Source organism: Chiloscyllium plagiosum, unplaced genomic scaffold, assembly GCF_037043375.1.
Source record: "Chiloscyllium plagiosum isolate Xiang-an unplaced genomic scaffold, Cpla_swu_hap1 HiC_scaffold_22, whole genome shotgun sequence".
In the NCBI taxonomy this organism is placed as follows: Eukaryota; Metazoa; Chordata; class Chondrichthyes; order Orectolobiformes; family Hemiscylliidae; genus Chiloscyllium; species Chiloscyllium plagiosum.
In genome coordinates this window covers 65,675,762-65,699,831 of record NW_028270160.1, presented here as the reverse complement: position 1 = coordinate 65,699,831, position 24,070 = coordinate 65,675,762, and the positions used below count along the sequence as shown (strand labels likewise).

Here is a 24,070-nt window from a genome sequence, read left to right as displayed (position 1 = left end):
GTGGAGGACACAATTGTAAGACACAGAATTTATAGCCTATAACTCTATAAATTATACATTCTGTGGTGTTGTGTGATTTGTAACTTTGTACACCCCAGTCCAACACTGGCACCTCCTAATCATTATTCTGGATTAGTGGTGCTGGAAGAGCAGAGTGGTTCAGGCAGCATCCAAGGAGCAGCTCCTGATCATTAACCTATCAATACAATACCTCGCTGTAGACTGAGTCCATCTCAAAACCGGCCTTTCCACCTACTTTTTTGTGTACTACAGTTTTTCTCCATCAATCTCTGGGCTGCATGCACCGCACGGTTGACTAACACCTCATCCTGATGCTGGTCTGCAATCACACCGCGCACAGATCATTTCTACAGACCGACTCAGGGCGCACCCAACCCCACGGGTCAAAGGTGACAGCAACTGCGGGTTACGTCAGACGATGCCCTCTGGACAGGACGGCGGGCACGCAGCGTGATGGCGTCAACATTGGGGAGGCGGGCCAGGAGCCCGTGTCGTTGCGTCATGGCGTTGAATCGCACGGGGGTGTGTCGCTGATGTGTCCTCGAGCGGGCGTGATGACGTTACCGGAGGGTGTGTCACTGACGTGGGGGGGGGGGCGGTGTCAGTGTCAGTGTCTGTGTCAGTGCAGCCATGGCGGGGTATCGGAGGGAAGAGCGTGGCCGAGAGCACACCGGCACCTACCGCCTGTTCCTGAGTGAGTCAGGGAGTGAGGTGGAGAGGAGTATGGAAGTCAGAGGAGAGGGTGGATGGAGGAGCGAGACAGAAGGATAGAGGAAGGAAAGAAAGAGTGAAGGAGAGGGAGATTGGGGAGGAGAGAGAGAGGATAGAGGGAACAGTGAGTGGAGGTGAGGGAGGGAGGGAGGGTGGAGGTGAGGTGAGGGAGGGAGGGAGGGTGGAGGTGAGGGGAGGGAGGGAGGGAGGGTGGAGGTGAGGTGAGGGAGGGAGGGTGGAGGTGAGGTGAGGGAGGGAGGGTGGAGGTGAGGTGAGGGAGGGAGGGTGGAGGTGAGGTGAGGGAGGGAGGGTGGAGGTGAGGTGAGGGAGGGAGGGTGGAGGTGAGGTGAGGGAGGGAGGGTGGAGGTGAGGTGAGGGAGGGAGGGTGGAGGTGAGGTGAGGGAGGGAGGGTGGAGGTGAGGTGAGGGAGGGAGGGTGGAGGTGAGGGGAGGGAGGGAGGGTGGAGGTGAGGTGAGGGAGGGAGGGTGGAGGTGAGGGGAGGGAGGGTGGAGGTGAGGTGAGGGAGGGAGGGTGGAGGTGAGGTGAGGGAGGGAGGGTGGAGGTGAGGTGAGGGAGGGAGGGTGGAGGTGAGGTGAGGGAGGGAGGGTGGAGGTGAGGGGAGGGAGGGAGGGTGGAGGTGAGGGGAGGGAGGGAGGGTGGAGGTGAGGGGAGGGAGGGAGGGTGGAGGTGAGGGGAGGGAGGGAGGGTGGAGGTGAGGGGAGGGAGGGAGGGTGGAGGTGAGGGGAGGGAGGGAGGGTGGAGGTGAGGGGAGGGAGGGAGGGTGGAGGTGAGGGGAGGGAGGGAGGGTGGAGGTGAGGTGAGGGAGGGAGGGTGGAGGTGAGGTGAGGGAGGGAGGGTGGAGGTGAGGTGAGGGAGGGAGGGTGGAGGTGAGGTGAGGGAGGGAGGGTGGAGGTGAGGTGAGGGAGGGAGGGTGGAGGTGAGGTGAGGGAGGGAGGGTGGAGGTGAGGTGAGGGAGGGAGGGTGGAGGTGAGGTGAGGGAGGGAGGGTGGAGGTGAGGTGAGGGAGGGAGGGTGGAGGTGAGGTGAGGGAGGGAGGGTGGAGGTGAGGTGAGGGAGGGAGGGTGGAGGTGAGGTGAGGGAGGGAGGGTGGAGGTGAGGTGAGGGAGGGAGGGTGGAGGTGAGGTGAGGGAGGGAGGGTGGAGGTGAGGTGAGGGAGGGAGGGTGGAGGTGAGGTGAGGGAGGGAGGGTGGAGGTGAGGTGAGGGAGGGAGGGTGGAGGTGAGGTGAGGGAGGGAGGGTGGAGGTGAGGTGAGGGAGGGAGGGTGGAGGTGAGGTGAGGGAGGGAGGGTGGAGGTGAGGTGAGGGAGGGAGGGTGGAGGTGAGGTGAGGGAGGGAGGGTGGAGGTGAGGTGAGGGAGGGTGGAGGTGAGGGAGGGAGGTGAGGTGAGGGAGGGTGGAGGTGAGGGAGGGAGGGTGGAGGTGAGGGAGGGAGGGTGGAGGTGAGGGAGGGAGGGTGGAGGTGAGGTGAGGGAGGGAGGGTGGAGGTGAGGTGAGGGAGGGAAGGTGGAGGTGAGGTGAGGGAGGGAAGGTGGAGGTGAGGTGAGGGAGGGTGGAGGTGAGGTGAGGGAGGGAGGGTGGAGGTGAGGTGAGGGAGGGAGGGTGGAGGTGAGGTGAGGGAGGGAGGGTGGAGGTGAGGTGAGGGAGGGAGGGTGGAGGTGAGGTGAGGGAGGGAGGGTGGAGGTGAGGGAGGGAGGGTGGAGGTGAGGTGAGGGAGGGAGGGTGGAGGTGAGGTGAGGGAGGGAGGGTGGAGGTGAGGTGAGGTGAGGGAGGGAAGGTGGAGGTGAGGTGAGGGAGGGAGGGTGGGTGGAGGTGAGGGAGGGAGGGTGGGTGGAGGGGAGGGAGGGTGGAGGTGAGGTGAGGGGGGAGGGTGGGTGGAGGGGAGGGAGGGTGGAGGTGAGGTGAGGGGGGGAGGGAGGGTGGAGGTGAGGTGAGGGGGGGAGGGAGGGTGGAGGTGAGGTGAGGGGGGGAGGGAGGGTGGAGGTGAGGGAGGGTGGAGGTGAGGGAGGGAGGGAGGGTGGAGGTGAGGGAGGGTGGAGGTGAGGGAGGGAGGGAGGGTGGAGGTGAGGTGAGGGAGGGAGGGAGGGTGGAGGTGAGGTGAGGGAGGGAGGGAGGGTGGAGGTGAGGTGAGGGAGGGAGGGAGGGTGGAGGTGAGGGAGGGAGGGTGGAGGTGAGGTGAGGTGAGGGAGGGTGGAGGTGAGGTGAGGGAGGGAAGGTGGAGGTGAGGTGAGGGAGGGAAGGTGGAGGTGAGGTGAGGGAGGGAAGGTGGAGGTGAGGTGAGGGAGGGAGGGTGGAGGTGAGGTGAGGGAGGGTGGAGGTGAGGTGAGGGAGGGTGGAGGTGAGGTGAGGGAGGGAGGGTGGAGGTGAGGGAGGGAGGGTGGAGGTGAGGTGAGGGAGGGAGGGTGGAGGTGAGGTGAGGGAGGGAGGGTGGAGGTGAGGTGAGGGAGGGAAGGTGGAGGTGAGGTGAGGGAGGGAGGGAAGGTGGAGGTGAGGTGAGGGAGGGAGGGTGGGTGGAGGTGAGGGAGGGAGGGTGGGTGGAGGGGAGGGAGGGTGGAGGTGAGGTGAGGGGGGGAGGGTGGGTGGAGGGGAGGGAGGGTGGAGGTGAGGTGAGGGGGGGAGGGAGGGTGGAGGTGAGGGAGGGTGGAGGTGAGGGAGGGAGGGAGGGTGGAGGTGAGGGAGGGTGGAGGTGAGGGAGGGAGGGAGGGTGGAGGTGAGGGAGGGAGGGTGGAGGTGAGGGAGGGAGGGAGGGTGGAGGTGAGGGAGGGAGGGTGGAGGTGAGGGAGGGAGGGAGGGTGGAGGTGAGGGAGGGAGGGAGGGTGGAGGTGAGGGAGGGAGGGAGGGTGGAGGTGAGGGAGGGAGGGAGAGTGGAGGTGAGGGAGGGAGGGAGAGTGGAGGTGAGGTGAGGGAGGGTGGAGGTGAGGGAGGGTGGAGGTGAGGTGAGGGAGGGTGGAGGTGAGGTGAGGGAGGGTGGAGGTGAGGTGAGGGAGGGAGGGTGGAGGTGAGGTGAGGGAGGGAGGGAGGGTGGAGGTGAGGTGAGGGAGGGAGGGAGGGTGGAGGTGAGGGAGGGAGGGTGGAGGTGAGGTGAGGTGAGGGAGGGAGGGTGGAGGTGAGGTGAGGGAGGGAAGGTGGAGGTGAGGTGAGGGAGGGAGGGTGGAGGTGAGGTGAGGGAGGGAAGGTGGAGGTGAGGTGAGGGAGGGAGGGTGGGTGGAGGTGAGGGAGGGAGGGTGGGTGGAGGTGAGGGAGGGAGGGTGGGTGGAGGTGAGGGAGGGAGGGAGGGTGGGTGGAGGGGAGGGTGGGTGGAGGGGAGGGTGGGTGGAGGGGAGGGAGGGAGGGAGGGAGGGTGGAGGTGAGGGAGGGAGGGAGAGTGGAGGTGAGGGAGGGAGGGAGAGTGGAGGTGAGGGAGGGAGGGTGGGTGGAGGTGAGGGAGGGAGGGTGGGTGGAGGTGAGGGAGGGAGGGAGGGAGGGTGGAGGTGAGGGAGGGAGGGAGGGTGGGTGGAGGTGAGGGAGGGAGGGAGGGTGGGTGGAGGTGAGGGAGGGAGGGAGGGAGGGTGGGTGGAGGTGAGGGAGGGAGGGTGGGTGGAGGTGAGGGAGGGAGGGTGGGTGGAGGTGAGGGAGGGAGGGAGAGTGGAGGTGAGGGAGGGAGGGTGGGTGGGTGGAGGTGAGGGAGGGAGGGTGGGTGAGTGGAGGTGAGGGAGGGTGGCAGGGAGGGTGGGTGAGTGGAGGGGAGGCAGGGAGGGTGGGTGAGTGGAGGGGAGGCAGGGAGGGTGGGTGAGTGGAGGGGAGGCAGGGAGGGTGGGTGGGTGGAGGGGAGGCAGGGAGGGTGGGTGGGTGGAGGTGAGGGAGGGTGGCAGGGAGGGTGGAGGTGAGTGGAGGGGAGGCAGGGAGGGTGGAGGTGAGTGGAGGGGAGGCAGGGAGGGTGGAGGTGAGTGGAGGGGAGGCAGGGAGGGTGGATGAGTGGAGGGGAGGCAGGGAGGGTGGGTGAGTGGAGGGGAGGCAGGGAGGGTGGGTGAGTGGAGGGGAGGCAGGGAGGGTGGGTGAGTGGAGGGGAGGCAGGGAGGGTGGGTGAGTGGAGGGGAGGGTGAGTGAGTGAGTGGAGGAGTGAGTGAGTGAGGGAGGGGAGGGTGAGTGAGGGAGGGGAGGGTGAGTGAGGGAGGGGAGGGTGAGTGAGGGAGGGGAGGGTGAGTGAGGGGAGGGGAGGGTGAGTGAGGGAGGGTGAGTGAGTGAGTGGAGGGGAGGGTGAGTGAGTGAGTGGAGGGGAGGGTGAGTGAGTGAGTGGAGGGGAGGGTGAGTGAGTGAGTGGAGGGGAGGGTGAGTGAGTGAGTGGAGGGGAGGGTGAGTGGGTGAGTGGAGGGGAGGGTGAGTGTGGGTGAGTGGAGGGGAGGGTGAGTGTGGGTGAGTGGAGGGGAGGGTGAGTGAGTGGAGGGGAGGGTGAGTGAGTGAGTGGAGGGGAGGGTGAGTGAGTGAGTGAGTGGAGGGGAGGGTGAGTGAGTGAGTGGAGGGGAGGGTGAGTGAGTGGAGGGGAGGATGAGTGAGTGAGTGAGTGGAGGGGAGGGTGAGTGAGTGGAGGGGAGGGTGAGTGAGTGGAGGGGAGGATGAGTGAGTGAGTGAGTGGAGGGGAGGGTGAGTGAGTGGAGGGGAGGGTGAGTGAGTGGAGGGGAGGGTGAGTGAGTGGAGGGGAGGGTGAGTGAGTGGGTGGAGGGGAGGGTGAGTGAGTGAGTGGAGGGGAGGGTGAGTGAGTGAGTGGAGGGGAGGGTGAGTGGGTGAGTGGAGGGGAGGGTGAGTGTGGGTGAGTGGAGGGGAGGGTGAGTGAGTGGAGGGGAGGGTGAGTGAGTGAGTGGAGGGGAGGGTGAGTGAGTGAGTGGAGTGGAGGGGAGGGTGAGTGAGTGGAGGGGAGGGTGAGTGAGTGAGTGGAGGGGAGGGTGAGTGAGTGAGTGGAGGGGAGGGTGAGTGAGTGAGTGGAGGGGAGGGTGAGTGAGTGAGTGGAGGGGAGGGTGAGTGAGTGAGTGGAGGGGAGGGTGAGTGAGTGAGTGGAGGGGAGGGTGAGTGAGTGAGTGGAGGGGAGGGTGAGTGAGTGAGTGGAGGGGAGGGTGAGTGAGTGAGTGGAGGGGAGGGTGAGTGAGTGAGTGAGTGGAGGGGAGGGTGAGTGAGTGAGTGAGTGGAGGGGAGGGTGAGTGAGTGAGTGAGTGGAGGGGAGGGTGAGTGAGTGGAGGGGAGGGTGAGTGAGTGAGTGGAGGGGAGGGTGAGTGAGTGAGTGGAGGGGAGGGTGAGTGAGTGAGTGGAGGGGAGGGTGAGTGAGTGGAGGGGAGGGTGAGTGAGTGAGTGGAGGGGAGGGTGAGTGAGTGAGTGGAGGGGAGGGTGAGTGAGTGGAGGGGAGGGTGAGTGAGTGAGTGAGTGGAGGGGAGGGTGAGTGAGTGGAGGGGAGGGTGAGTGAGTGAGTGAGTGGAGGGGAGGGTGAGTGAGTGAGTGGAGGGGAGGGTGAGTGAGTGAGTGGAGGGGAGGGTGAGTGAGTGAGTGGAGGGGAGGGTGAGTGAGTGAGTGGAGGGGAGGGTGAGTGAGTGAGTGGAGGGGAGGGTGAGTGAGTGAGTGGAGGGGAGGGTGAGTGAGTGAGTGGAGGGGAGGGTGAGTGAGTGAGTGGAGGGGAGGGTGAGTGAGTGAGTGGAGGGGAGGGTGAGTGAGTGGAGGGGAGGGTGAGTGAGTGGAGGGGAGGGTGAGTGAGTGAGTGGAGGGGAGGGTGAGTGAGTGAGTGGAGGGGAGGGTGAGTGAGTGGAGGGGAGGGTGAGTGAGTGGAGGGGAGGGTGAGTGAGTGAGTGGAGGGGAGGGTGAGTGAGTGAGTGGAGGGGAGGGTGAGTGAGTGGAGGGGAGGGTGAGTGAGTGAGTGGAGGGGAGGGTGAGTGGGTGAGTGGAGGGGAGGGTGAGTGGGTGAGTGGGTGGAGGGGAGGGTGAGTGGGTGAGTGGGTGGAGGGGAGGGTGAGTGGGTGAGTGGGTGGAGGGGAGGGTGAGTGGGTGGAGGGGAGGGTGAGTGGGTGAGTGGGTGGAGGGGAGGGTGAGTGGGTGGAGGGGAGGGTGAGTGGGTGAGTGGGTGGAGGGGAGGGTGGGTGGAGGGGAGGGTGAGTGGGTGAGTGGGTGGAGGGGAGGGTGAGTGGGTGGAGGGGAGGGTGAGTGGGTGAGTGGGTGGAGGGGAGGGTGAGTGGGTGAGTGGGTGGAGGGGAGGGTGAGTGGGTGAGTGGGTGGAGGGGAGGGTGAGTGGGTGAGTGGGTGGAGGGGAGGGTGAGTGGGTGAGTGGGTGGAGGGGAGGGTGAGTGGGTGGGTGGAGGGGAGGGTGAGTGGGTGAGTGGGTGAGTGAGTGGAGGGGAGGGAGGGTGAGTGGAGGGGAGGGGGAGGGAGGGTGAGTGGAGGGGAGGGGGAGGGAGGGTGAGTGGAGGGGAGGGGGAGGGAGGGTGAGTGGAGGGGAGGGGGAGGGAGGGAGGGTGAGTGAGTGGAGGGGAGGGTGAGTGGGTGAGTGGGTGGAGGGGAGGGTGAGTGGGTGAGTGGGTGGAGGGGAGGGTGAGTGGGTGAGTGGGTGAGTGAGTGGAGGGGAGGGAGGGTGAGTGGGTGAGTGGAGGGGGAGGGAGGGTGAGTGAGGGGAGGGGGAGGGAGGGTGAGTGAGTGGAGGGGAGGGGAGGGAGGGTGAGTGAGTGGAGGGGAGGGGAGGGAGGGTGAGTGAGTGGAGGGGAGGGAGGGTGAGTGAGTGGAGGGGAGGGAGGGAGGGTGAGTGGAGGGGAGGGGGAGGGAGGGTGAGTGGAGGGGAGGGGGAGGGAGGGTGAGTGGAGGGGAGGGGGAGGGAGGGAGGGTGAGTGAGTGGAGGGGAGGGTGAGTGGGTGAGTGGGTGGAGGGGAGGGTGAGTGGGTGAGTGGGTGGAGGGGAGGGTGAGTGGGTGAGTGGGTGGAGGGGAGGGTGAGTGGGTGAGTGGGTGAGTGAGTGGAGGGGAGGGAGGGTGAGTGGGTGAGTGGAGGGGGAGGGAGGGTGAGTGGAGGGGAGGGGGAGGGAGGGTGAGTGAGTGGAGGGGAGGGGAGGGAGGGTGAGTGAGTGGAGGGGAGGGGAGGGAGGGTGAGTGAGTGGAGGGGAGGGAGGGTGAGTGAGTGGAGGGGAGGGAGGGTGAGTGAGTGGAGGGGAGGGAGGGAGGGAGAGTGAGTGGAGGGGAGGGAGGGAGAGTGAGTGGAGGGGAGGGAGGGTGAGGGAGTGGAGGGGAGGGAGGGTGAGGGAGTGGAGGGGGAGGGAGGAGGCAGGGAGGGTGAGTGAGTGGAGGAGGCAGGGAGGGTGAGTGAGTGGAGGGGAGGGGGGAGGCAGGGAGGGTGAGTGAGTGGAGGGGAGGGGGGAGGCAGGGAGGGTGAGTGAGTGGAGGGGAGGGGGGAGGCAGGGAGGGTGAGTGAGTGGAGGGGAGGGGGGGAGGCAGGGAGGGTGAGTGAGTGGAGGGGAGGGGGGGAGGCAGGGAGGGTGAGTGTGGAGGGGAGGGGGGGAGGCAGGGACGGTGAGTGAGGGGAGGGAGGGCGGGTGAGTGAGTGGAGGGGAGGGGGGGGGAGGGTGAGTGAGTGGAGGGGAGGGGGGGGAGGGTGAGTGAGTGGAGGGGAGGGGGGGGAGGGTGAGTGAGTGGAGGGGAGGGGGGGGAGGGTGAGTGAGTGGAGGGGAGGGGGAGGGCGGGTGAGTGAGTGGAGGGGAGGGGGAGGGCGGGTGAGTGAGTGGAGGGGAGGGGGGGAGGGCGGGTGAGTGAGTGGAGGGGAGGGGGGAGGCAGGGAGGGTGAGTGAGTGGAGGGGAGGGGGGGTGAGTGACGGCAGGGAGGGTGAGTGAGTGGAGGCAGGGAGGGTGAGTGGGTGGAGGTGAGGCAGGGAGGGTGAGTGGGTGGAGGTGAGGCAGGGAGGGTGGGTGGGTGGAGGTGAGGCAGGGAGGGTGGGTGGGTGGAGGTGAGGCAGGGAGGGTGGGTGGGTGGAGGTGAGGCAGAGAGCTGGGAAAGGGATGGTGAGAAGGATACTGAGGGTGAGTATGTCATCCCTGAGTGAGTGAGTGTGAAGGACCAAGAGGAACCAGAAGGTGGAGGGTTCCATTTGTTCCTGTTTGAGGGAGTGGAAACTGTGTGTTTCTTAGAGAGTGGTTTGGAGAGGTGATGGAGAGTTCCTGTTGTGGAGGTATGCAAGTGGAGAAAGGACTGAGACTGACAGGTGGGACAGTGGTATCAGGATTTCAGATGTTGACTGGGATATTTGAGGGTTTTGCAGTTGGTCTTTCAGGAGGCCTAGGTTGGGGAAGGGGTTGAGTGGGATATTTGGTGGCTTGGAAGTTGTCTGAGGTTTTGGGTGGCTGACAAGATATGGGTGGGGTATTTGGGATTGAGTATATGCATCTGAGTTAATGGGGCATTTCAGGTGTGGAGATATCTAATGACTGACTACTTCCAGTGTCTTTCTGACCCTTGTGTTTCTGTTCAAGGCAATGCCCAGGGTCAGTTCCTGTCTCCATTCCATGATATCCCACTGTATGCAGCAAGAACTGAGGTAATTATATGCCGTGCTGTCTTTCCTACTCTCTGCATCAATTAATGTGCTTTAGTTGATGAACTAGACAGTCAAGGGCCTTATAATCAGAGATTTGAGTTGTCCATATAACAGTATCCATTGATTGCTTTGTGCCTCTCACCCGGATCCTGACTGTTGACTATCATTCAATTATAATTGAATGCCACCTGTGGGGGTGGCACGGTGGCTCTGTGGTTAGCACAGTGCCAGGGTCCCAGGTTCGATTCCAGCCTTGAGTGACTGTCTGTGTGGAGTTTGCACATTCTGTGTCCTCCGGGTGTTCCAGTTTCCTCCCACAGTCCAAAGATGTGTAGACCAAGTGATTGGTCATGCTACATTGACTGTAGTGTTAGGTGCATTAGTCAGAGGGAAATGGGACTGGGTGGGTTACTCTTCGGAGAGTCGGTATGGACTTGTTGGGCCGAAGGGCCTGTTTCCACACTGTAGGTAATCTGATCTGATCTATAATCTACCTAAAGCATTCCTTTACAATAGCCAATGTTATGTATTTGCCAGAACTTTGGTCGTTTGTGCTTTGTACATGAATTGAGCTGAGTCTCAAATGCAAAATCCTGTTGAAATCACAACCCATAATAGATTTTGTTGTAGTTATTTTTCCACATGGTTAAGCTGTATGCTATTGGATGTCCCTCTTTCCTTTAGCTGCTAAAATAACTGAAATGGTCTTTGCTGCAATCACAATCTATGGCTATAACATCCACTGTCTCCCAATCCAGCCTCTGTCTTTACCTTATTAAGACATTCCCCTCATTTAGACTTTAAATCAATGTTTCTATCTATCCTGTCCCATCCATTCATAAATTTAGCTTTTGTATAATTTCTGAACGTAAAAAGCTCTGATTTCGAATCTGTCTTCACTTTACTCTTCTGCTTGGCATTGTGTTGTATCTTTATCAGGTTAACATTCTGCATATAATATGAGATCTAAACTGCACACCGTACTCCAACTATGTGGATTTGCCATTACATCTTGACTCTTACATTCTACACCTATTCTCATAAAACTCAAGATTTCATGAATATTTGAATAGTTTAATCACTTGAGGTGCGGTTTTTAATGTCTGACACTCCCAAACCCCTCCTAGCTCTTGTTCTATAAGGTACTTTTTAAAATCAGTCTGCTCTCTCATGTCTTTGAAACTACCTTATTTGCTACATCGATACAGGCAACTTAGAATCATAGAATGCCTACAGTGCGAAAGGATCCAATTATGTCCACACTAACCGTCTGAAGAGCATCCCACTCAGATCCAGCACGCTATGGTATACCATAACCCCACATCTAATTCACCCTAGCTAATTCACCTAGCCTACACATTCCTGAACGCTACAGGACAATTTCAGCATAGCCAATCCACCTAACCTGCAGATCTTTGGACTGTGGGAGGTAACTGGAGCACTCAGAGGAAACCCACACAGACACGGGGCAAACTTCGCACAGTCATCCAAGGCTGGAATTGAACCTGGGTCCCAGGTGCTGAGGCAGTAATGCTTGGCATTACATTGGCACTGGGAGAAAGTGAGGACTGCACTTGCTAGTGGTCTGAGTCAAAACGTGTGGTGCTGGAAAAGCACAGCTGGTCAGGCAGCATCCAAGGAGCAGGAGAGTTGACACGTCAACCATAAGGTCTTCATCAGCAATGTGGGCTCAACCTTGGTACTGCCGGATGTGTGTTGGTAAGAACAACAAGGAGGTCACTGATTCCTTGGGAATTAAGTTTTGTAAAAAGGATAAAGGAACAGAGGAAATTTGAAATGGCAAAATACCTGGCCAAGGTAAGCGATTCTATCTTTATGGATAAGACAAGTCTTGAAATAGTTTTAATAAATCTTCTGATTCATTATTCTATTCCAATTGCTAATATAATAAAATCCCTGTTATCTGGATCTTAAGCACCTGGAATTCTCATGCAATCAATATCCGAGGTGAGAAAGGGGGATTCCCAATTTCCAGATAACAGGGATTTTATCTGGATCCTAGAAATTGGGAATCCCCCTTTCTCACCTCGGATATTGATTGCATGAGAATTCCAGGTGCTTAAGATCCAGATAAGGGGGAATTTACTGAGCAGATGAATAAAGCTGTATCAATGTGATTCTTTTTTTTTTAAGAACAATAATACTGAAAAGTAGAAGTTGGGTTAAGTGCACAATGCATCATACAAAAAGGATTATAGAAACATTGGAAAAGACAAAAAAATTTAAAATGATGATACCAGAACTGGGAGGAATGGTTGTGATTATCTGTTACCGGAGGACTTCAAAATTATATTTGGGTTTGATAGACTAGACATCATGATAATGTATTTAAAATTTTTTTTTAAAAAAAAACCTCGTGTTCCAACTTTCTCTTTAATCTATTTTGTTACCCTTCTAATTTTATACCCTTTCATCTGTACAAAATATACCATGTTTCTGTGAATGATCCCACTGTCCTCTGTTCAGCGCCTGCACTCACTTCCATCAAAGCTGGTGAAATTGAGGATCAAAGTCAAAATCCATTTGTTTGCAGTTAAGGAAATGGCAAGTACAAGGGACCTTACGTATGGTAGTCACCAATAAATCTAAAGCGGAATTGAGGAGAAACCGCATTATTCCAAGTGGTTAGAATGTGGTACTTGCCACCACAAGGAGTGGCTGAGATAAATAGCATTGATATATTTAAAGGGAAACTAGTTAAACATATGGAGGAGAACAGAATATAATTACTGATGTTAGGGTAAGGGTTGTGGGTTGCTCACTTGCAATTTAAACACTACTTGGGCTGAGCTTTTGCCCTGTAATTTCTGTGGAATCTCTTGCCTTACCTAATGGTGCTGAAACCTTCCACCTCGCATTTACTGACATTCAACAATTTATCCATACGTATCTGCAGCTTCTGTAATCCTCAACTGTTGACTATTATGATAGTGTTTCTTTCAACTTCATATCCAAAATATTCACAGTGAACAGAAGTGCCCTCCAAACAGTTTCTGTGGGGAGTCACTGTCTACTTTAAATAACTGAATGAATTCCTAAACCACTCTGTTCCTGCATTCTGACCAGTTTATAGTCTGTATTGACATCTGTCCTGTAATTTCATACTCAGTTATTTTCACTTGATCCTTAATTAAGTATCACAAAATACTCTATCTTTTTGAGAATGGCCAATTCTATCTCCCACTGCACGTGTCTCCACCCCCAAAGCCTTGCACCATTATCCACTTTCGATACGAGTGCAATTGAGGAATAAAAGACAAGCTGCAGTTAATAGGTGTTCAAAATCAAGTAGGGTCTGGACTATACTGTCAGAGAGTGATGGAGGCAGATTCAGTAAGCATTCATTGGATCAATGTCTGGGGAAAGATTTTCAGGGCCATAGGGAAAAGATAGCTGGTGCAGATCTGAGTGCAGGAGGGTATGCCAGGAGCAGCACCAGATTTATATATGAAAATGAAGTGCCAATGTTTGAAGCTACAGCACAGGACCATATACATGTTGAGTAGTGAGTGACATGTGTCAGATAGCTAAATAATCTCAACAATCCCATATGCTTTCCTCCTAACTTGAAAAGAAAAAGGCAATCAGCAACGAAAGAATGAGCTTACACAATGGCAGTCAACACCAGCTGAAGAGGATTGCAAATGCGTTAGCCTCACTCATTGCACTGATACACTGTGCTCTTCCTTTGTTGAGGACAGCAATACCCTCCTCCTGTTTAATTGTCCGTTACCATTTACAAATGGATATAGCAGGACTGCATAGCTCAAATCTAATCTGTTAGTTGCCTCTTAGAGTAATAGAGTACAAAAGTGAGGATGTCATATTTTGTAAAGTACTGGTCATACTGCGGCTGCTATATTGCATTCAATTCTAGGGACTGGACTGTAGGAAGTCTGGCAAGGCCACAGTAGGTGCAGAAGCATTTTAATAAAACATGATCAGGAATGAGGGAACTAATGCTGTAGAAGATCTGAAAGAGCTGGAGTTATCCTTGAAGCAGAGAAGATTAAGAAAATGTTTGATGGAAATGTTCAGGACTATTTATGATTTTACTTGGATAAGCAAGGAAAGCTGTTTCTAAAGGCAGAAGATCGATAACCAGAGGCCACAGACGATAGGTGTTTGGCAAGAGAAAAAAATTACTGTCAAGGGAGCACATTGTTTTATGCTGTGAGTAATTGTGACCTAGAATGCACACCCTGAAAAAATAATGAAGCAGATTAATTGAATTGTCTTGGGGGAAAAAAACTGAAGAAAATATTTACAGGGTTATAGGAAATGAGAAGGGTAGTGCAACTAATTGGCTAGCCCTCCCAGTGGTTAGCAGAGTTTTAATGGCTTGATCCTGTGTTGAATCATTCTATTAACCTTAGATTTATCTGTCAGGCCCTGGTGCATTATTCTCCTTTAATTTAGCACGTCTTTTATTTCTTGTAGCTCACATTTTGCTTTCTAACAAATTCAGTGTTTATCTGAATCCAGTATCCTTTCCGTTTTATAGACTGATGCCAAGGCCTATCAACCATCTCCATAAATTCCTAGTTAATCTCTAATTAATTCACCAAATTCCTGACCATCATTTCTCAGATCTGTGTTTACACCCTGCAAGCAGCTTTTCATTCCAGCTACAGTACCAAAGAAGCTCTCATCTGAGTCACAAATGCTGTCCCTTCTGACTGTGGAAGTGGTATTTTCTCTGTCGTCATCACTGCTTTCCTCCCTTATTCTCTGCATTCTAACTCAATTTGTGATATTTGAATGCAACATGTTCTATGCCCTCCTGTTTCCCTTTAATCTCTAGCTCCATGTAACCTCCAGCCTGACCTTGTGGACTCTCCTAACTTCACGCAGAGGCAAAACGTTTTAGTTGAAAGGCATGATGTGTCATTGCAGGCTTGGTGGGCCAAAGGGTCCTGTGCTGCACTATTCTTTATTCGCTGTAAGTCAAAGTCAGATAGGACCACCTCTGATCACTTTAGCACCACCTTAATCTCTCTCCCAACCCTACTTCCTTATGTGTCTGACATTAGGATTTGGGGAGAACAGCAGATCTCAGTTGTAACTATAAGTTGAAAATTTCAATGCTTAGTCTTTTCCTTAGGTTTTTTTCTTCTCTGGTGTCTTGCTTCTTCTCAAATTCTTCCAAACTGCAGTTGTAGGGAGAGACTGAATAGACTGGGGCTTTTTTCCATGGAGTGCTGGAGGCTGAGGGGTGACCTCATCAACGTTTATAAAATCATGAGGGGCACGGATAGGTGAATAGCCAAGGGTGGGGGAGTACAAAACTAGAGGGCATAGGTTTAAGGTGAGAGGAAAAAGATTTTTAAAAAGACCTGAGGAGTAGCATTTTCACAGAGGTTGGTGCGTGTATGGAAGGAGCCATCAGAAGAAATGGTGGAGATGGGTACAGTTACAAAGGCATCTGGATGGGTGTACGAATAGGAGGGCTTTAAAGGGATATGGGCCAAATGCTGGCAAATGGGACTAGATTGGGATGTTAAGGGTGAGTTGGACTGAAGGGTCTTTCCATGCTGTATGACTTTACCTAACAGTGTCAGTCCAAGTTCAGCACTTTGGGATGGATTCACTCATGTAAAGCCTGCTATTTCAATGGCCTCAGGAGTGGACCTTGGTACGAGATTGACAGGGCTTAATTGTTCTGTAAAGTGACCCAAAGGTACGTCAAGTTCTTTGTTTAAATCATGGGGTAACAGACTATCCTCATGTTATTTTCCATCTTCTGTGCATCTCAATAGTTCATGTTCTTGTGACATCCTCAGACTGCTTTCTTTTTCAGCACATTTCCTGATCACTTTCATAACTCACTTGAGTACCATGTCTGGCTTTTAAACCTAATTTCAACAGTCTCGTTCTCTCTGTTCGTCTGTTAACAGTTCTTGATGCCCAGTTTCAATAATTATCCAGTCAAATTGGTCTAGAATCTTTTCAGACCTATTAAACTGTAGTGATCCTCTATTCTACTTCCACGCATTGTTTAGCTTTTACAGTTCAGCATGCAGCTTGACTAGCAGTGGTTCATTGAAAACTGTATGATAATTAGAATAGCCACACTCCAAGAACTATCTATCCAGTTGCTCTTCCACTGCTGCATTGTGTCATTTGACCATGGCCAGCGATCATCACCTGTGAAAAATCTGTTTCTAGATACAAAGCTTACAGCACTGCCCTCATCCTTTATCTGCTCAAACTGGTAAAATATATATTCTAAGCAACTTGTTGGTTTTGAACAATAGTGTCTGTTTCTAACTATCAATGGAAGGTGTAATTCTGTCCACTATCATCACTATGCCTCCCCATCAGTAATTTATTCTGGTGTTGTGCCTATTCTAACCCTTCGTCCCCCTCATTGATTTCTTCATTATTTAGGTTTTGTTTGAGAAGATCTATTCCTCAACTTTAACTGATTTATTAAACTCCTGGTTAGGAAATACATCTCTTACTCTGATCTCTGTCAAACATTGAAATGCTGGAAAGTTGGAAGAAAAAAAATTTCAATGATGCAAACCCTTGAATGAATCTGCAGTGGAGGAGACCAGACAGTAGTTTCTGCCCTGGAGTGGAATACTTGAGAGAATTCTTGAGTTCTCATGGCTGCTGATCGACTTGTACTGGTTCTTTAAACTGATTCTTTATTTTTAATTGGTCAGTATATTATACATGAAGCTGAGAAATTTACATGTAAGTTTCTGTAGGGCTTTTGGTATGACTTCCTAAAGTCTAATTACTGAATCTCTAGATTATTTCAAGGTAGGGAAAAGACTGAACATTATTATGGTCTATGCAGTAGACAGCAGCTATGTTCATGGCAATTATTGTATACTGCGTGTTGATCTATTCTTAGCTGCACCTCCCGAGATATTACAGTCCGTAGAATTCATTAGTACACTTGTCAAACTTAGTTGGCAGTGTTGAGGAACTAAATGTCAATACACGTACAGAAAGCAAGCTACCTACCAGTTGTGTAATGGGGTACTGTATCCCATACCCTTGAATGTGCGCCTTGATACATTTCTTTGTACAATAAAAACAGTATAAGTTATTGTTTTCCAGAAACTTGAATGTATAATCCAGACTGACATGCAAGTACAGTAGAGCAGGAGTCGGTTTTGTCTAAAATACCATCTTTAGATTAAGCATTAATCCAAGCTCCTATCTGTGCTCTCGATGTAAACAATTGTGTGACACAATTTTGAAGAGAAGGGGAGTTCTCCCTTTTGTGTTGGTCAATATTTATTCCTTAACATCACAAAAACAGATTATATGTTTACTCTATAATTGTAGCTCTCATATTAAAGATTAGAAAATTTGAAAAGAACATTGAATAAAGGAACAGCACAATATTTGGGCTGTCAAGCCTTCAGTTCATCAAAGCAGCATTTAACAAAACTGCTGGCTGAAATATACTAGTAACTTTTTAACTATATTCTTTGATGTGCTGTCTTAGGAATGGATAAAGGGGATACACCAAAGTGATGAACTGCAGCACCAGTGCTTACCAATGCTACCTTGTGTTATGACCTGTTACTGGGCAAATTGCCTCAGTTCCAGATGAGTATCCCAAATTGGTAGATCTTCTTTATTCAACAGCTGCTTGGTTAGTTACAACGAAGTTAATTTAAGAATCCCTTCCCTTGCATCAAGACAATGACCAAATGAATTTGTTTTAAAAATAACCAATTTAACTGGGCTTCTTGAATTCACAAAAGAGTTTATTAGCTACTAAGTGCAACAGGAAATAATAATGCAATGACCTTTCAATGTAGATATGAGAGCTGAGTCCAAAAAGAAAGCTAAAAAACATGTATGGTTCCACAAAGAGTAGATGTTGGGACATTGTGGCACGATGTTGAATGATCCCAGTAGCAATGATGCTGATAGGCGAGCAGTTGAATTTAATGTGCTTAGCCTCTGGGTCATCTGAAAGACCTTTGTCCCATTTCCTTTAAACTGTGGCTTGTTTGCTCTCTGTCTTTCCACAAGGAGACACTGACTTTCTTTTTACCTACAGAGCAGGAATGACTAAAGGTTTTCTCACTCACTCACTAAAACACAGACCAAGGCTGAAACTGACTTTTAACCTGTGTTCTTAAGTACTTACACAAGGGGAAAACAGACCTGTCTCACCCAGACTGTTCACTTTTCTCCCGACACTTTCACAGTCTGGGGTAACTTGGGATTGTAGTACAGTTTACAGTGCATTTATTCCTTTTGATGCTCTTTTTGAAACTTTCTGGTCAGTTGTCAGATTGACATTCCAGGGTCCCTCTCTAAATTGAGGATAATCTACACAGCCCTTCTAGACAGCTACTGAATTATGTTGCTCAGAATTTACATTCTTAGTCATTTCAGACTGTCGATCCTCTTTATGAAAATCATGTAATTAAACATTCACTATGTCTGTATGTCATCTGGGCTCATGACTTGTTTCATAGAATCCCTTCAGTGTGAAAGCAGACCATTCATTACCCATGCAGGCACGGGCAGAATGTGCAAATCCCGCCCAGTCACCCAAGGCTGTGCCGTGACACCTGTGAATTTTTCTTGCAGGATGTGTTTAACATGGTTGTGGAAGTTCCTCGCTGGACCAACGCAAAGATGGAGGTAATTTTTATTAAATGCCTAGACTGTCTTATGCACTAAAATTTATTAAACAAGAGTTTTTTTTTCCAAAATTTAGTGACTTATTTACACTGCTGAAAGAAATTGATTTTATTAGCCATTAGCTATTCTGTTTTTTGGTTAATCTAATGTTAATCTTTTGAGCTGTGGGAAAAAAAAGTTGCCCCTCAAGTTCCCATATTCTTCATCGGAGATGTTTGGTAAAAGTTTAGTCGTTACATAGATGACTGTTAAGGCCACTTTGTGCTGACTCCCAATGTTAACACCTGTGACTGCAGCCAGCATGTCAAATACAATCATTAAATCAGAAATCATAGTTTCCCCTTAAGTAGCTGTTTATACAACCTCTCCTACCTTCGTGTTCTCCAGTTTTTATTCCTCTTGCCCTATCTTGGTGTGCTGTTTTCATTCTGCTTTGAGGCCTCTTCACCACTGATATGCAGGCTTTGTTTTATGTCAATCCCATGGCTACAGCTGCCCAGTTCCCCTCTCAGTAAACTGTTTCTTCTGGTCCTATTGCTGACTTTCACTGATTCCCATCCTTTGGGCCAGGCCTCTATGCACCTGAATTATTTCCCTCAACAATTCAGTGCCGACTCTACTGCTGGCTTTAACCCTGGGAGGAACTGGGCAGGTTCTAAGAGTTGAACCATTACATCTGGCAGACCCTAAGATGACCAGGATTCATGTGTAAAATGTTGGCTGCATTTGATGCTTGTACAATAAAATGAAGAGCCAAGGTAGGCACAGAGATGGTTATGCAATTTCACCAGAAAATTTAACTGAGTAGTGTTTTTATGTTTTCAGATTGCAACAAAAGAGCCATTGAACCCAATCAAGCAGGATGTTAAGAAAGGGAAAATGCGATTTGTGGTGAATGTTTTTCCTCATAAGGGATATATTTGGAACTATGGGGCCCTTCCACAGGTGAGCGGAGAAGGTGTTTATAGGCATGGCAACTATTTATTGATTCTAGTGATACATAATGAAAACAATGGCTGCCTTTCATCTCTTAGAAACCACAACTCCAGAGCTAGGCACCTTAAGCAGAGCCTATAATATTGTAAGTTATCCCTGTCAGCTTGAAGCAATTGAGTGGGTTTGTGTTTTGGAACAGCTCAATATAAAACACATTCATTGAATATGAGAGCAATTTGGTACATTGAGCTGACTGGTCATTTTAAAAAGCTACATCAGTCAAGACTGGATGTTATAACAATAACAAGATGATGAAAGGCTCTGTATCTGAATGTATGTAGCATTTATTACAAAAGAAATAAATTAATTGATAGTACACATTGAAGTAAATAAGTATGGTCTGATGGTCATTACAGTGAAACGGCTTCAGGATGATAAGGATTGAGTGTTGAATATTGAAAAGTCGATGACGTCGAAGAAAAGTACCAATCCAGGTAAAGGTGGAGAGGTAGCACTGTTAATCGAGGATGGCATAATGACCTCGATTCAGAAGATCGGAATAGAGTTATAGAGTCCAACAACATGGAGACAGGCCCTTTAGCTCAAACTGGTCCATACCAACCAAAATGTCCATCCACACGAACCCCATGTCTCTGTACTTGGCCCATATCCTTCTAAATCTTTCCTATTTACGTTTTTGTCCAAATACCTTTAAAATGCCTCAACCACTTCCGCTGGCAGCTCATTCCATATGCGTACCACCCTCTATGTAAAAACAAAAAAAGTTGCCCCTCAAGTTCCCATTTATTCTTTCCCCTCTAACCTTAAAGTGATGCCCTCTAGTCCTCCTCAATTCCCCAACCTTGGAAAAATGAATTGAATGGAAAATGTCCTTATTTCTAGTTCTGTGGCATTGCCCTTCTATTCCTCTACCTGTCATCTACTGCTTAAATGGCTTGGAGCAGCACAGTGGCTCAGTGGTTAGCACTGCTGCCTCACAGCACCAGAGACCTGGGTTCGATTCCAGCTTCGGGCGACTGTCTGTTTGAAGTTTGCACATTCTCCCCGTGTCTGCGTGGGTTTCCTCCGGGTGCTCTGATTTCCTCCCACAGTCCAAAGATGTGCAGGTTAGGTGAATTGGCCGTGCTAAATTGCCCATAGTGTTAGGTGCATTAGTCAGAGAGGGAAATGGGTCTGCGTGGGTTACTCTTCGGAGGGTCGGTGTGGACTGGTTGGGCCAAAGGGCCTGTTTCCATACTGTAGGTAATCTAATCTATATTTACCCTCTCCATGCTTCTCATAATTTTATACACTTCTATAAGATCCCCCTTCAGTCTTCATTCTAAAGAAGACATTTTTAGCATGTCCAGCCTCTCCCTATAACTCAGACCCGTGAGTCCGGGCAACATCCTTGCAAATTTCTTCTGCACTGTTTTCAGTTTAATGGCATCCTTCCATAGCAAGGTGACTAAAGCTGAACAAAATATTGAATTGCAGCCTCACCAACATCCTGTACAACTGCAACATAACTTCTCAGCTACTATACCCATACCCTGACTAATGAAGGCCAGAGTTCGAAAAGCCGCCTTTACTGCCCTGTCTACTAGTGATTCCACTTTCAGAGAACCGCGCACCTGAACTCTAAGGTCTCTCTGTTCTACTACACTCCTTAAGGCCCTACCATTCACCATGAAACTCCTACCTTGATTTGACTTTCCAGAATGCAAGAACTCTCAGTTATCAGTATTAAACTCCATTTGCCATTTCTTGGCCCACTTTCCCAGCTAATCAAGGTCCTTTTGCAATTTCTGATAACCTCCATCACCACAATAATCCCATCTGCAAACTTGTACATTCTCAACCAAAAATAGATAACAAACAGCAATGGGCCCACATCCAACCCCTGAGGCATACCACTAAGTCACAGGCCTCCAGTCTGACAAAAGTCCTTCCAATAATACCTTTTGCTTCCTACTATCAAGCCAATTGTGTATCCAATTTGCCAGCTCCCTCTGCTCCATCTAGAGCAGCCTACCATGTGGACTTTATCAAAGACCTTATTGAAATCCATATAGATTACATCCACTGCCCTGACCACATCAACCTTCCTGATCTCCCCCACACAAAGCCATGCTGACTACTCCTAATCAAACCCTGTCTTTCCAAATGCTTGTATACCTTATCCCTCAGAATCTTCTCTAGTAACTTACCCACCACAGATGTTAGGCATACTGGCCTATAGTTCCTAGGTTTACCTTTGCAGCCCTTCTTGAATAAGGGCACAACATTTGCTACCCTCCAGTCTTCTGAGACCTCACCCATGGTTAATGATAATGCGAAGATATCAGCCAGGGCCCCTGCAATTTCTTCCCTACCCTCTTGCAGGGTTCTTGGATGTATCTGATAAGGACCAGGAGATTTGTTCACCATCAAACATTCTAATATGTCCAACACCACCTCTACTGTGGTATAGACTGTCCCCAAGATATTCCAACTAACTTCCCCAAGTTCCCAAGTCTTTGTGTCTTTCTCAACGGTAAACACAGAGGAAAGATATTCATTGAGGATATCACCCATTTCCTGCGGTTCCAAACATACATGTCCAGTTTGGTCCTTGAGGGGTCACATTGTCTCTCTAGTTATTCTTTTTCCATTAATATACTTAAAGTGCCTCTTTGGATTCACCCTAATCTTCGCAGCCAAAGCTATCTCGTGTGCCCTTTTCATCCACCTGATTTCCTCCTTCAGTAAACTTCTGTATCCCCTATATACCTCCAGGGATTCTCTTCGTCCCAGCTGCCTGTACCTGAGCCATGCCTCCTTTTTCTGGTCAAAGCTTCAATGTCTCTTGTAATCCAGAGTTCCATATTCCTGCCAACCTTGCCTTTCACCCTCACAGGAACATAAAGATTTTGAACTCCAGCTATCTCACTTTTAAAGGCCTCCCACATGCTGGATGCCCCTTTGCCAGCTAACAAACTACTCGAATCAACCCCTGCAAGCTCCTGTCTAATTCCATTAAAATTCACCTTGCCCCAATTTAGAACTTGAAGTGGTGGACCAGTTTTGTCCCTCTTCATAACAATTTAAAAATTCATTGAGCTATGGTCATTGGTCACAAAGTGCTCTCTACTGTCACCTCAGTTACTTGTCCTGCCCTGTTTCCCAAGTGTAGGTCAAGTTTTGCGCCTTTCCAAGTAGGACCCTCTATATACTGCTTGAGGAAACTTTCCTGAACACATGTAACAAATGGGAGTGGAATTTGGTTCAAGAGATGAAGAATAGCAGAGGAAAGAAGAGCAACTTCTTAGGGGACCTGTAAGTTGTTCCTATTAATAATAACACAATGTGGAGAAAAGTGTACAAGAAGTAGTATTGAGTGCTTATCGTAAAGGGACAGCAGTAATCATGGTCAAATTTAATCTATGTATAAAATGGAAAAATCAGATTGGTAGTAGTATGAGGAGTTTGTTGAATGCTTTTGAGAGAGTTTCTTAGAACAGTATGTTTTGGAACTGACCAGTGCAGGTTATAGTACGAAGCGGAAACCACAATATGATTGAGTTTTACAGCCAATATGAAAGGGAGAAGATTGTCTCAGAATAGTGTTTTAAACCTGAATAAGAGTAACTGTGTGGGAATGGAAGCTGAGCTAGCTGAAGTAATAAGCCAGGGGATAGGTCAACAGAGACACGGTGGGGGACATTTAAGGAGCTTTCAGAATACTCAAAAGTATATCCCTATTAGGAAGAAGAATTCTACAGGGGGGACCTGCTATTTGTGGCTCAGTGAAGCATTGGGGAAAGCCTCAGACTTCAGAAAACAGCTAAACTGCACAAAGATGAGTAGCAGATCGGATGCTAAGTTGGAATATTAACAAGGACTGAAAGATTGATACATCAGGAATTATTATTCTGGAAAGTAGCAAATATAGCCTCTTCAAATAGGACAAAAGGCAAAAAAAACAGAACAGCTTGATGTCTGTTGTGAGGAAGGAGAAGAAAATTCAAGAGATTATAGCTGCGCAGTTTAGAAAGCTCCCAAGATAATCAGAACAAATCAACTTTGTTTTTTTCAAATGGAACCCTGTTTGATCAATTTACTGGAGTTCTTTTAAAGGAGTAGTGTCGGATTATTGTGGAGCAGTGGTAGTTTCCCTACTCTGAGATAGGAGAACTGGTAAACATCCACCTCCTCCAGAAGTGTGTAATAACTGAACAGATTGATTAGAAAATATCTGAAGGAGTAACAACTGTGGATAAAGGGGATGCTGGAGATGTACTATTCCTATTTGACATGGAGCCACATGAAAAGTTATTACAGAAAATATAATCTCATGATGTAGAAGGATAACGCTAGCATCGGTAGCTGAAGGACCGACTGTTTCTAGCCAAAATAACCAGAGCAGGTTGAGAGTCTGAAAAAATGAGTCAATGTCTGATTGGCAGTGAGTCCCACAGAGTTTTGTGTTGAGGCCTCAATTTTATACAATTTACATCCATGACTTGGATGAGTGGAGTGAATGTTCAAGGTTTATGTAAACATTTATAGCTTCGGTGCAGGTTGCAGATATTGTGGGTATGTTTACCTGGCTGGGAAGTTGGTTTGAGGCATTTTCTCTCCTTTCTAGGTGACATTCTCAGTGCTGTGGAGCCTCATATGAAGCGCTGCTGTACTGTGTTGATTGGAATTTACTTGGTTTTGTTCCTACTGCTTCTGGTTGTTCATTGCAGCGGTTTGTATATCGGGTCCAGGTCCACGGAGTGAATGCATGGGAACAATTCCCAGGTGACTCCAAGGTTGGAAAGCATGCTTTAAAGGCGGCATAAGGAAGTTGCAGAAGGATCGAGATGGGATGGTTAATGGGCAAAAATATGATTAATGAAAATGGAGTGAGTTTATGATGTTGGTCCAAAACAGGCAGCATTCTGCTACTTTCTGAATATTTATTTGAATCTCAACTGCTCTTCTCACTGTTAGAATTGTCAATCTTATAGAACACTGTTTGCTTTCGTCTACAGAAAACTCCCTCTCACACTCACCCACCATACCCCCTCATACCTCTAATATTGTTCTTTTCAACACCATGAAGCCAGAATCCACAATATTTGCTGAATTCTTTGAAGGAGTAACATGTGCTATGGATAAAGGAAAGTCTGTAGATGTACTGTACTTGGATTTGATATGAAGCTGGATCCCACATAAAAGTTGATTA

General features: G+C 50.2%; 1 protein-coding gene across 1 annotated transcript in view; it reads left to right on the top strand.

Annotated features, from left to right (window-relative positions):
• Nucleotides 1-614: 614 nt before the first annotated feature.
• The window catches only part of LOC122561372 (inorganic pyrophosphatase-like), a 46,545-nt gene continuing 23,089 nt past the window's right edge, over nucleotides 615-24,070 (top strand). The window contains exons 1-4 of the mRNA XM_087999147.1: nucleotides 615-715; nucleotides 9,209-9,273; nucleotides 17,866-17,919; nucleotides 18,745-18,864. Coding sequence (XP_087855273.1) covers nucleotides 652-715; nucleotides 9,209-9,273; nucleotides 17,866-17,919; nucleotides 18,745-18,864 — 303 coding nt within the window. The 5' untranslated portion in view covers nucleotides 615-651. The remainder of the gene's footprint in view (nucleotides 716-9,208; nucleotides 9,274-17,865; nucleotides 17,920-18,744; nucleotides 18,865-24,070) is intronic.